Genomic DNA, 12,341 nt, shown 5'->3' with positions numbered 1-12,341 from the left:
CGCCTAAGAGCTCGACACCGCCGGTGGCCGATAGGGAGCGACGGAGCGAGCCGCGCGCTTCGGCTGCGCGCCAGATGATGCGGGAGACGTGGCCGACGTGGCGGTCCTATCATCACGTAGCGGATGAGGACACATAATATGTCTCTCCTCTCGGGAGCCACAGGGCCGGCGCCTCGTAGGCAGTTGAGTAGGTCGTGTCTTTGGTGATGCGCTCGAGGCGGGCAATGTCCGCATGCGAGAGCAGGTTCGGAAGGCGCAGCAGATACAGAGGCGGGGAGGGACGAGGCCGCTTCGACATTGCGCTGTAGTAGCTGACTTTGGGCCTTCGGTACGAGCGGCCCGCTTTCGCCCGCGCTGCCGGCGGGCGGCGATGGAGAGGCGCGAACCCGGCCCGCTCTTTGGCACGCGCTGCCGGCGAGCGGCGAGGAGAGGCGCGAACCCGGCCCGCTCTTTCGCCCGCGCTGCCTGCGAGCCAGAGGCGCGAACAGCGGAATTTTCTTTTTTCGAGAGCCTTGTTCTCTTTCGACCGAACCGCCTATCCCAGTCGTTGGTCGGACTGTGTTTCGCCTTCCCATCAATCAACAACCGCCAAGGGCCTGCCGCCACCCCCTACAGTGGGTTGCGGGCATTAAGAAAACAGAATTTGGCGGCACGCCGCCGTTTCTAAGCCTTTCCACAGCCCTCACCCACCCCACGCCGTGGTTTCTTAGCTCCGGCCGGCACTCAGGCCAGAGCCGGCCCCCTAAGGATTTTAGGTAAGAGGTAAGCTGCTAGTTGCGGTCCGCGAGGGCGATGCCAGAGAGTCTGCCGCCGAGTCGGCTCTCTGGATGACGGGAAGACGCACACACGCCTCCATCTCCACTCCACTCAGAACACCGTAGACTTGGAAAGTGACAAGTGCGCGCGCCGCAGGCGAAGAGAAATTTTGAGCTGGGGCCGCTCCCGTTCACACTCGAGACTCGTGTCTGGCTGGCCTTTTCTCGGGGCCGGCTCATCGGGCTGGCCGATTTTCGCGTGCTGCACGCCGAGCTCAGTCGTCTCCAGTCGAGCGGGGAGAAGCTGACTCCCTTCCACCCCGACCTCACGCCCTTCAGACAGCTGCATCTGTATGTGCATCGGAGGGAAGCGCTACAGCTTTACCTCCCGCCACTCACGAGCGCACAGATTGGCGGGCCATCCGTTGATTGCGAGATGAGCCTCGTAGCTTCGGCGGGAGCTGCTGGCTCTTGGGGGGAGGCCAGTGCAGTTGCAGGATCAGGAGCTGCTGGCCACGGCACGATAGATGAAGCGTTCTCCGTCTGAACTACGCGGGCGGGGCAAAAGCGTCGTGCTGCACGGCGGCCTTTGCGCTCTCTTGGGCTTGGGCCGGCGGAGAGACCCCTTTCAGGCTTTCGTTGATGTGTGCGTATGGGTATGCATCTTGCTGATGCTTGCCCACGCTTGTGTAACGCACCCAGTCCCAGATCATATCATACTCTCTAGCTAGGCGCGCCACCGCCACCGGTCGCCGTCAGCAGTGTACCTTGTTTCATCGTAGTTGCATGCACATATTTTACTGTGTAATTATATTTACTGTACTATGTGCTTGTGGAATGAATGTGTGTAGCACAAGCATGGTGAAACCCACCCGCACCCCCCTCACGGCGAGAGAGAAAAAGAGAGAACACCGTGTCAGTGTGAGGGCTGTGACTCCCCGTCCGTCGCCACTGCGCGAACGCAACCCCAAGGGGTGCGTATATGCTGGTTGCTGCTCGAAGGCCCGGTGATGGCCCCACAGAGCACAGTCAACACCCACACACGTGCACACATGCTGCGCTCAAGCTGCGCTGTGGGCCCGAATGGAGTTGGGCCGGCCCGAACTCGCAACCCTCCTCCGGCACATCACTTCACGACCTTGATGTCCCCCACCTAGCGATAGCAAGGGTCGCGCTCACAACAGAGTCGTGTCTGTGTAGTGTCGCGACGGCCCTCAGCCAGCCCTAGAGCCCGCCTGCATCTCGAGCGCCATCGCAGCCGCCTCTGCGATCGACTTCCTCGGCGCGAGCGAGCGCCTCACGAGGTGGACCGCGGCGCCGGCGCCGCTCAGGCAGAAGAGGAGGAGGAGCGCCATCATGCCCGGCGAGAGGTCGTCCAAGCCCTACAAGGAAGGCCCCGCGACGCTCCGGCTAAGGCTTTGCCCGTGCGAGCAAGGCCTCGGCGAGAGGCGTGCTGCGTCGAAACCACGCGGCGGCGGCGGCGGCGGCGACGCGTAGTCATACTCGCAGTCGATCTCTTGCCCGTAGATGCGGGTGCAGGAGGGGACATCCATCGGGAGCGGGCACTGAAAGTTGCCGCTGTGCGTGTCGTCGACGAGCCTGCGCGCAGGACGCGCACATGCACATGATGGTGGGACGCGTCATGCGCGTGTCATGGGCCGTGTGAGGGGGACACGCGGGCGTGTCATGCGCGTGTCATGGGCGTGTCATGCGCGACGTGTGAGGGGGACACGCGGGCGTGTCATGCGCGTGTCATGGGCGTGTCATGCGCGACGTGTGAGGGGGACACGCGGGCGTGTCATGGGCGTGTCATGGACGTGTCATGGGACGTGTGAGGGGGACACGCGGGCGTGTCATGGGCGTGTCATGGACGTGTCATGGGACGTGTGAGGGGGACACGCGGGCGTGTCATGGGCGTGTCATGGACGTGTCATGGGACGTGTGAGGGGGACACGCGGGCGTGTCGGCGAGTCGAGCCTGCAGGAGGCGCCCGGCCCGTCGAGGCTGAGGGAGTTGAGGAAGGAGGGCACCTGCACGGGGGCGTGTCTCGAGGACGTGTCATGGGCGCGTCATGGAGGCGTCGCGGCTGAGGGAGGCACCGTGCCCGAGACGCGGTCTCTCGGCCAGGTCTCGGGTAGTCTCGGGTAGTCTCGGGTAAGTCTCGGGTAGTCTCGGGTAATCTCGGGTAAGTCTCGGCACCGTGCCCGAGACGCCGGCGCGCGAGAGCTCGAGGAAGCGGAGGCTCTTTGAGCGGCGCAGGCCGTCAGAGATGGTGCCGGAGAGGCCGCTGTTGGAGAAGTCGATCACTTCAATCTGCCTCAGGTCCATGTCCTGTGGGGAGGGAGATGCACGGGTCTCGTCCCAGAGCTGCTTGCTGCCGGGCTACTAGAGAGGGGGGGGGGGAGGGGGTTACTAGAGGGGGGGAGGGGGAAGATCTCGGGTGATCTCCGGGTGCTGTTTCGCCTCTGCTACGTCTCTGCTGCTCTCTCGCCTCGATCCTCGGCAAGTCGACGAACTGGGGCAGAGTGCCGGAGAGGGCGGTCGAGTCGAGCCGGAGCTCCTCGAGGTACTGCTGCGTGAAGCAGGACCAGGAGAGGGTGCCCGAGAGGTGCTCGTTGTCGCCGAGCTCGAGATCTTGGAGCATGCCGTACTCCTGTGCGGCCGAAGTGACGCAGAGGGGTCAGACCTCGGACGTAGAGCAGGACGTACCGCCGCCTGCTGCGCCCGAGAGGAGCGGCGGCGAGGGAAAGCCGAGGCGTCATGGCGGGAGTGCAGCTGGCTGTGCAGGCGTAGCTCACCTTGGACTCGCCCTGCTTTGGACTCGGCGACTCGCAGTACGAGGCAGGGACGGTGCCGGAGATGCGGCCCGTCACCTACAGCCGAGCGGGGCAGCCGAGGTGCAGCCGAGGTGCAGCCGAGGTGCAGCCGAGGGGCAGCCGAGGGGCAGCCGAGGGGCAGCCGAGGGGCAGCCGAGGTGCGCGGTAGTGCGAGGGAGGGAGAGGGGATGCTGGTCGCTGCTCCTCGACGTGTCCCTCTACATCTCGGCTGTGTCTCTCGGCTGTGTCTCTCGGCTGTCTCTCTCGGCTGCATCTCTCGGCTGTCTCTCGGCGCCTTCAGCTCCTCGAGGCGACCTTTGGCATCCGCGCCGAGGAGCTCTGCTGGGAGGGTGCCCGAGAGGCGCTTTGCGGTGAGGGTGAGGTCGCGGAGGTTGCCCACTGTCGCGAGCGAGCCCGGGATCGTCCCCGAGATGGAGGAGGAGCTGTCCTTGCCGAGGTCGAGCCTGTTGAGCTCGACAAGGCCCTTGAGCGACTCGAGCGGGATCACGCCTAGACACTTCCTAGACACTTCCTAGACACTTCCTAGACAAGGCCCTTGAGACCCTCGAGCGGGATCACGCCGGAGGGCGTCGAGGTGCCGCCCCGCAGCTTGAGGTCCGTGATGCCGCCGGCGTCGTTGCAGCGCACGTCGGACAGCTTGCAGCAGTCGGCCTCCGTGCCCGGGAACCCTGTGTGGATGTCTGAGATCTGCAGGTCCGAATACACCGCCTTGAGCGCTTCGCACTGGCAGGCAGGAGTGACACAGCGGACCGCGTCGGCCGGCGCCGCGAGCATAGCGAGGATGCCGATGAGAGTGCACCCGGCGGGAGAGCGGCCGGAGGGGTTGCGCATGCCTGCCTCTGCTGGGTACGGGGGAGGGGCGGCGGTCACAAGTTGCGTTCAGCGGCAGCCCGCCGAGGGAGGGGGGGCGGCGCGAGCGCAGCGCGTGCGGCGCGGCCGAGTGACGAGAGCGCGCGGCGTGGTAGGGGCGTGAGAAACGATCGGGGGTGAGGCGGCGCGCGGCCGCGTATCCGGGCGGGCTGACCCCTCCTCGACCTGTGTGTGTGCGATGTGTGTGTTCCGAAATGCACGGCGCCGCGAGATTCTGCACGCCGTGCTCTCCGATAAAAAGAAAAAAGACGGGGGTGGGTTTTCGGAACCCGCCCACAGACAGACTGCAAATCTGCAATATCGCGCAGACTAGGTAGGTAGGTAGGTAGGTAGGTGTTACCTCACACTGTCTAGGCAGAGACAAGGAGGGCCCCCGCACACACGAACCCACACATACAGAGAGGGACGAGTGCACGCATTGGGCATCAGAGAGCCATACAGTAAGTGTTTGTTGTTGTTTGGCTTGAGCCAAGCAGGCACACCCGCGCGCGAGCGATTAGGCCAGGCCCGAAGCCTGACTCAAGCCAAGAGGCGCAGCGAAGCGCTAACGCGAGCCATCGTGGCCGCGGTGCAGCCCCGCACGGGTTTAGTGCGCGAGATGCGCTCGGGCGACGGAGGAGCCGGAGGCGGGCGGAACTCGGCCGGGGCGAGGCCTGACCGCAGCGTCTCGCGCCACGCAGCGCGATCAGCCGCGAGTAGATGCCAGCGCGCCGAGTCGATGCCGAATTTCGCGAGTGCCTTGAAGATCGACCGCCTGTAAGTCATGCGCGGCGCACCGATGGGCCGCCGGTGGGGCACCCACGCGGAGAGCATGCGGCGCGGCAGCCGGTCGTAGTCCATGCGCGCGACGTGGCCGAGCCAGCGCAGCTGGCGGCGGGCGATGTACATGTCGATCGAGTCGTAGTCTGATTTTCCCCGCGTATCGCATCGCCGCCCTTCGAAAGGAAGTGAGGGCTCTGTAGTAAACTTTTTGCCAAACGAAGATGTGGCCCTTTTCGACGTTTGCGAAGTCATGGTAAAATATGTTAAATGCGTGTCGGATGAAGGCGCATGCTGCTTCTGGTAACATGTTTTTCTTTTTGTCTTGATTGAATATTATGGCCCTCTCTATGCCTGTTACGGCGTCGGCGGGCGCTTTCAGGATTTCGTGGCAGAACTTCAGGCTGCGCGACCACAGAGGCTTAGTATGGCGGCATTGGACCAGGTGCAGCATGCTCTCGTCCTCTTCTCCGCACAGGCGGCATTTATGGACGGTTAGCGATGGGTTTCGGTTGCGGACGTTAATCGCTCTGTGGACGTATTTTCTCCACTGCCTCTCCTCGGCGTCGTTGGAGAGCGGGGTGCCGAACGAGCTAAACACTTTTTTAAAGTCGATTCTGAATCGGACCCCATACCGAGAAGAAGAATCTCTCTCTCCCATACCGCGTTGGTGTCCAGTCCGAGCCTGGCTGTTCTTCACCTTCATACCTAACCTAACCTAAGGGAGTGGGCGGGCGAGTACACGGTTTCGGAAGTAAAATGCATCGAGACGATCTTCTTTCCCTGTGCCCAGTGTCGTGAGTGGGCGCTTGGTTTTAACAAGTGCAAAATTTCTTTTTGGGCCGCGTGCGCGTTGTTAAAACTCCTTTTGGCATTGTTCTCTCTGACGGCGCCGCTCATTGTGGCCACTAATCCGAGCGGTTTCTTCTTATCGAGCGCTTTTGTAGTGCCAGTCCGAGCCAGTCTGCTGTGAGAGGTGTCGAGGTAAAATTCTTATCGAGCGGGGCCGCTGAGGGTTTGGCGGCGTCGCTTCCCGCCTCGCTCCAGCGCTGCCCCTCCTGCGGCTCGTCGCTCGTGCTCCGCGCCATCAGCTTTGAGGAGGTGCTCATCTGCTGCGCCTCCGACGCCTGCCTCTTCCCGCTCGAGGAGCAGGCCGCCGCCGACGCCTACACCGTCCGCGTCGACGACCCGGACTACGGCGCCTGCGTCGAGCGGTGGGGCGGCGGCGACGCGCCGGCGCTTGCCCGCGTCGGCCACCTGCTGCAAGAGGCCGCCCTCTTCGCTGCGCCGGGCGGCGGCCTCGACGACCGAGAGCCGGCCGCGGCCGGCCCGCCTGCCGCGCAGCCGCTCTTTGCGGCGTCGCCCGCGCTCTTTCCGGCCGCGGGGCCGGCCCAACCGCCCTCCACCGACTCGGGCACCGCCACGCCGCTGCCGCAGTGGGACCTCGGCTCGCCCGCCAACTTTCCCGCCGCGCGGCGGCGGCAAGACTCGTCCGGCGGCTCCTCGTGCGGCTCCTCCACCGGAGCGTCGCCAATGCGGCTCGGCTTTGGCGCCGCGGGGTCCGCGTGCAGCTCGGGACGCCTGCCCACGCCGGGCGGCTTCGGCCACTCCGCCGGCTCCGCCACCTCCGGCTCGAGCTCCGGCCGCTTCCCCACGCCCTCCCGCGGAGGGTCGGGAGACGGCCTCGCCGCCCTCGAGCCGCTGCCGCCCGCGGCGACCGGCGCCGATCCGGAAGCTCCGGTCGCCTCCGCCGACGGCAGCGCGGCGGCGGCGGCAGCGCTTCCCGCCGCGGGTAGCAGCGCCGCCGGCGCCGCCACGGCGCACGGCTCTCTTGACCTGGCAAGAGCCGGCTCAGGTGCCCAGTCGCCGCCCCTGCTCGACATGATGCTCCGGCCGCCCGCATCATCGGCAGAGTTGAGACCCTGTGACTGATTCGCCCCGCACTGTGAGTTGTGTGATTCATTTTTGTGACTTGAGAGTTAAGAGAGAAAAACTTATAAAACAGCACGCTGCTCGCTGCGCCGCTGCGGCCTGCGCCACGCCCACGGTGGCGTGCGCGGCGCCGGCGGTGCTGCATCCGGCGCGTGCTATCTAGTATCTAGAAAGTAGAATCAGATAGCAGATCTGTTGTCTGATGCATGACTTGACTTGCCGCGTCCGTCCGAGGTGTAAATGGGGTCAGGTCGGCCGTCCATCAAACTTGACACTAGTGCAACCGCCGCCGCGACGGCCGCGGCGACTCGCGAGGCGGAGAGTGTCCCACGACTCTCACACGCATCTCTAGGATGGCATCGGAGCCGCCACCATCGATTGCTGGAGAGGACGTCCCCGGCGCCGCGATCGAGGGCATGCTCGCCCGCACATCCTCACTCCCACAATCTCTCGCACAATCTCTCGAACCCAGTGAGCGCGGCAGTGATGACTGCCCCATTCTCTCCGAAGATTCGTTCACCGGCTTCTCCGACTGCGCTGAGTGGTAGGGCCCCCAAGGGTCTAGAAATCGCGCCTCCCTCTCCCTTGTCTCCCAGTAAGCTAAAAGTACGTACATACACACACTGAGAGAGAGAGTACACTGAAAAGCGCATGTCTTGAAGGTCCGATGCTGGAAGCCCATATAGGCACGTTACATTATCCTTCGGCAAATTGGGCCCCTAAGGCCCCCAGAGTCGAAACCACAGGGGTTGGAGAAAGAGACGGCGTTTTGTTTTTCTTTTCAGCATTCGCCTCGTTGGCGGGGCGAGCGCAACAGTCAGTCGAAGTCAGCGCATCCCGCGTCGCTTAGCGATCGTTCGCGCGTTGATGGCTGACGCCCCGGTCAAGCAGGTTGTCGCGGCCGAGGGCTGCACGGGCGCCACGGTCACGGCAGCCAACTCGCAGGCGGCGGCGTTGGGCGCTGCCGCAGCCTCCGCAATCGCTGCTGCCTTCAGTGCGAATCCATCGCCGCTCGGCACCCGGCACCCGGCACCCGGCGGTGCGAAAGTTGCGGGCGCATCGCGGTGCGCAGCGGTAGCCGTACAGCCGCCGGCGCAGCCGCCGCCGCGGCCGCAGCCGAAGCTGCAGCCTCCCACGCCTCTCTGCGCCGGCGTCGTTGAGCAGGCTCCTCCTGCGCTGCAGCGAGCGGGCGCCGCCCCGACGCAGGCTCCTCCCGCGCCGCTCTGCGTCGGGGCGGCGAATCCCGCGCCGCAGTGCGCCACGGCGGGCTACCTGCCTCGCTGCGTCCCTGCACAGCTGGCGCCGCAGTGCATGGCGGCGGTGCCCTCGATGGCCTTCTGCCCGTCGCAGTACCCGCTGCAGCTCGGCCCGGGGGGGTACATGGGAGGCGCGCCCGGGATGGGCGTGCCGGCTGGAGGCGTGCCTCGGGGCGGCGCGATGCCGCTCGGCCACCCGTGCTGCGGTCACCCCATGGCGGGCGGGCAGGTGGCGGGCGGGCAGGGGGCGGCGTACCCGTCCGCGCAGTACCCGGTCGGGATGCAGATTGGCGTGGGGCAGACGGGGGCGGGCCAGGCGCAGGGCGCCGCCACGCAGGCCTATACCTCGCCGGCATGCGGCGCGAGGCTGTGAAGAGACGCGGTTCACGCGTCTAGCTGTGAACAGGCCTACCTCGTCGGCATGCAGCAGGCCGGCATGCAGCAGGCAGGCATGCGCCAGGCCGCCGCGATGGCTGGCCCGAGCGGCGCTGCAGCCGGCGCCGCGGGCTTGTCGATGCGAGAGGGGAGGCTCGAGCCCTCCCCGCACCCTCCCGGAACCCCTTCCTGCAGGCGCCGCAGACTCGGCGATGCGAGACGGGCACGCGGCTAACCAGCGCGGCGACTACGCGGCGGCGCGCTCCTTCTTCCTCGCCGCGGGCCGCATGTCCGGCAAGGCGGTCGCCCAGATCTCGGCGGCGAACATGGCCCTCAAGAGCGGGCGTGTGCGCGAGGCGCTGATGGAGTATGAGGCGCAGCAGAGATGCTGCGGAGATGCAGCAGAGATGCAGCAGAGATGCAGCAGAGATGCAGCAGAGATGCATCCCGACGCTGCTCCCTCTCCACACCCCTCTTCCCACCTCGCCCCTCCTCCCCACCGTCCCCTCCCTCCCCCACCTCGCCCCTCTCTCAGGTGCTCCTCCGCCGCCGCGACCTCGAGCCCGCCCACCGCGCCGCAATCGAGGCTAAGGCGTCCTCTCTCCCCCTCCATCTCTCCACACACACCTCCCCACATCTCCCCACATCTCGCCACTCGACATGCACATGTCCACGACACGTCCTCGACACGTCCTCGACATGCCCCCAAGGTCGCCCTCGCAGCGCCGGGCAAGGGGTCGCGCCTCGCAGGGGCAGCGCCTCGCCTGCCGCCGAAGCTGCCGCGACCGCCGGCAGCGCCGCTCTTGCGTGAGAGGGCGGCAGCTGCGGACTACTCCCTGGCTCACGGGTGGCGGTTGGTATGTCAGGCCCTTCCGACCGTGCCTGTGGGTGGGCCGGCAACCTCGTTGGGGTTAAGCCTTGTCGCAAAGTACGGGAACCCCGACCCCTCGGGGGGGTTGGTCCTCGCCAAGGGGGGGGGGGGAGAAAAACAAAGCCCCCCCCCCCCCCCCCCACACACCCGCCCACCCCGGACTGGGCGCCCCCCGCCACCCTCCCGACGCCCCTCGCCCCAAGCGCCCCCGCCCTCCCAGCGCCCCTCGCCACCCTCCCGACGCCCCTCGCCCTCCCTTCAGGTGGTCGTCGTGCGCGTCACCGCAAAGGATGCCGCCGGCTCGCCCGCGCAGCCCGTCGGCGTGCGGCTGCTGCTCGAGTACGAGGACGGCTCGCCCCTCCTCCCCGAGGCCGCCGCCAGCGCCCTCGTCGGCACCTGTCAGACGGTGGTGCACAAGGGCGGGCCTGCGGACCTGAGGCTGCGGCTGACGGCGATGTCGTCGTCGCACAGCCGGCGGCGCTTCCGCTTCGCGCTGCTCGGTCAGCCGGCTCCTGCGGAGGGGGCGGGGAGCGCGCCTCTCCTCCGCGCGACGAGCGAGCCGTTCGCGATGGTCGCGGCGGACTCGCCGAGGGAGGGGCTTGTGCACGGCGCCTCTTCACAGCTGCAGCTGTGAACAGGTGCACCACAACGGATTCAGCAGCGCGGGCGGCTCCGACTCGCAGCAGCGCGCACTCGCCGCAAAGGGGCGCGCGGGCGGGAGGGCATTCGCGCAGCAGTACCGGCAGGCGACACCGACGCATCGCCTAGCTCCTCACGCCATCACTAACCACGCCAGCTGTCCGACTGCCAGCTGCTGCTGCCCGCAGGCGGAGCGACTGCCGGAGCCGCCCGCGCTCGAGCGGCGCCGCTACTTCCCGGCCTCGTCCATCGTCGCCGCGACTGCGACGGCCGAGGGCGCGCAGATGACCCGAGATTACCCGAGATTACCCGAGATTGCGACGCCAGGGGGCTGACCAACAGCCACGTCTCGGCTCTGTCTCGCCTCCTCTCTCTCGCAGGTGCGGAGGGCGGGGCGCGGCTGACCAAAAGCGCGATTCGGCTGTGCGACCGCCTCGCCGCGCTCGTCGCGCAGCAGCTCGCGCAGCGCTCCTTGCTGGCGGCGCAGAGGCGCGCGGCTCAGAGCCGCGGCGCGGGGGCGGCGGCGGAGGGGGCGCAGCTGGCGCCGAGCGACAAGCTTGCAGCGGCGTGCGAGGCTGCTAGGCGGCTTGAGACGTCGGGGCTTGGCTCGCGGCTCGGCGAGCGAGATCAGCCGAGATCAGCCGAGAGTAGGCCTCCTTCGGCGCTGGGCAAGCGGCCGACGCCAGAGGGCGGACTAGAGCGCGGACAAGAGGGAGAACCATCGCTGCCCGCTGTGGCCGCTGCGTCCGGTGCCGTCGCTGCCGCTGCCGCCGCCGCCGCGGCCGCCGCATCAGCCGTCGCCGCCGTCGGTGGCGAGGAGAGCCCGCTCTCTGTCTCCGCGCCGCCGGCTCCCGCGCCAGGGGGCGAGGCGGCCGCTCCAGCTGCTCCTGCGCCGCCGCCAGCGCCGCCGCCGCCCGGCACGCCGCCGCCGCTGCCTCGTGCCCCTCCGATCCTGCTCGAGGCGCGGGACGTCTAACCCTAACCCTAACCCTAACCCTAACCCTAACCCCTCCGATCCTGCTCGAGGCGCGGGACGTCGTCGCCGCCATCAAGCAGCCGGGCAACTTCGACTTTCTCTACCACGCAGGCGTGCTGCGGAAGCACGAGGCGCCGCCGTCACTCGCGCCGCCGTCGCTCGCGCCACCGGCTGGGCCGAGCGCGCTCCCCGGCCCGAGTGCGGCCAACGCGCCTCCGCCTCAGCAGCAGAAGGAGGTAGCGCACTTGCTGCAGCAGGTTGGGGCGAGTGCGCTCCCTTCCCTGCCTCAGCAGCCACAGCAGCTGGCGCAGCTGCTGCAGCAGGTGGGCACGCCTCACTCTGCGGCGGTGCAGACTTGAGGGCACCCTGAGGGCTACAGCTTGCCAGGGCTGATCGCGGGGCTGCGGGGATGCGGCCCCGCGTGGCTCAGGACGCGGCATACGCATCGAGCTTGGGCACGGGATTCGTCTGGATGGCAGCGGGGCGGCGATGCGCCGCACTCATCGGAGGCTGGTCCACTCGAGGGGAAAACGGGGGCATGACATCGTTCTCTTGCCCGTGTTGAGATTTGGCACACCCCCAAGCGCCAGGGAAAGTGCGCGCACACATTACGTCTGTCGGGCATGGTCTTTGGTCTACCTCTACGGCCGGGGCAGGGCCGGGTGACAAATTTAATAAAAATCATCGGACATCCATCGCGGCGGCTTTGGCCCTAGCTTTGGCCTTTGCTGCATCTGACATGAAGCTGAGACCCCCCCCCCCCCCCCCGCCAAGCGAGGCGAGCGGCTCCTGGCAGAGATCATCCGAGATCAGCCGAGGTCGCCCGAGATTATCCGAGATCACGCTCGCTGATGGCCGAGCGAGGCGAGCGGCTCCTGGCAGGCGCAGACGAGCCCCTTTGCGCTTCCGACCCGCTCCTCCAGCGCCTCGCCCCCTCCCTCCGCCTGCCACCACGCCCCCGCGTAGCACGCCTCAAACGGCGCAGCCTCGACCGAGGCGAGGCACTCTGCGTTGACGGCTCCCTCCGCCAGCAGCGCTGCCGCCCTCGCGGCCGAGCCGCCGATCCAGCCG

The 12,341-nt window shown here is 67.2% G+C and overlaps 3 protein-coding genes across 3 annotated transcripts in view; 1 reads left to right on the top strand and 2 right to left on the bottom strand.

The window, feature by feature from the left end:
• Positions 1 to 1,549: 1,549 nt before the first annotated feature.
• Positions 1,550 to 4,423, bottom strand: EMIHUDRAFT_459231 (hypothetical protein; the record flags this gene model as incomplete). Its single annotated transcript, XM_005768280.1, has 5 exons — positions 1,550 to 1,908; positions 1,991 to 2,137; positions 2,955 to 3,086; positions 3,972 to 4,081; positions 4,135 to 4,423. The coding sequence occupies 5 exons, from the start codon at positions 4,421 to 4,423 to the stop codon at positions 1,882 to 1,884; spliced, it is 705 nt and encodes a 234-aa protein (XP_005768337.1). The 3' UTR covers positions 1,550 to 1,881.
• Positions 4,424 to 8,020: 3,597 nt separating this feature from the next.
• Positions 8,021 to 11,629, top strand: EMIHUDRAFT_245434 (hypothetical protein; the record flags this gene model as incomplete). Its single annotated transcript, XM_005768279.1, has 5 exons — positions 8,021 to 8,233; positions 8,318 to 8,615; positions 8,980 to 9,086; positions 9,945 to 10,256; positions 11,321 to 11,629. The coding sequence occupies 5 exons, from the start codon at positions 8,021 to 8,023 to the stop codon at positions 11,627 to 11,629; spliced, it is 1,239 nt and encodes a 412-aa protein (XP_005768336.1).
• A 480-nt stretch (positions 11,630 to 12,109) lies between these two features.
• EMIHUDRAFT_459230 (hypothetical protein) overlaps positions 12,110 to 12,341 on the bottom strand; it is a gene marked incomplete at its 3' end in the record, with an annotated part of 1,891 nt that continues 1,659 nt past the window's right edge. Inside the window, exon 4 of the mRNA XM_005768278.1 lies at positions 12,110 to 12,314. Within this exon, the coding sequence (XP_005768335.1) occupies positions 12,110 to 12,314 (205 nt within the window). The remainder of the gene's footprint in view (positions 12,315 to 12,341) is intronic.

This window comes from Emiliania huxleyi (genome assembly GCF_000372725.1).
Source record: "Emiliania huxleyi CCMP1516 unplaced genomic scaffold EMIHUscaffold_460, whole genome shotgun sequence".
Classification (NCBI taxonomy): domain Eukaryota; phylum Haptophyta; order Isochrysidales; family Noelaerhabdaceae; genus Emiliania; species Emiliania huxleyi.
This window is presented reverse-complemented; position numbering and strand designations above follow the sequence as displayed.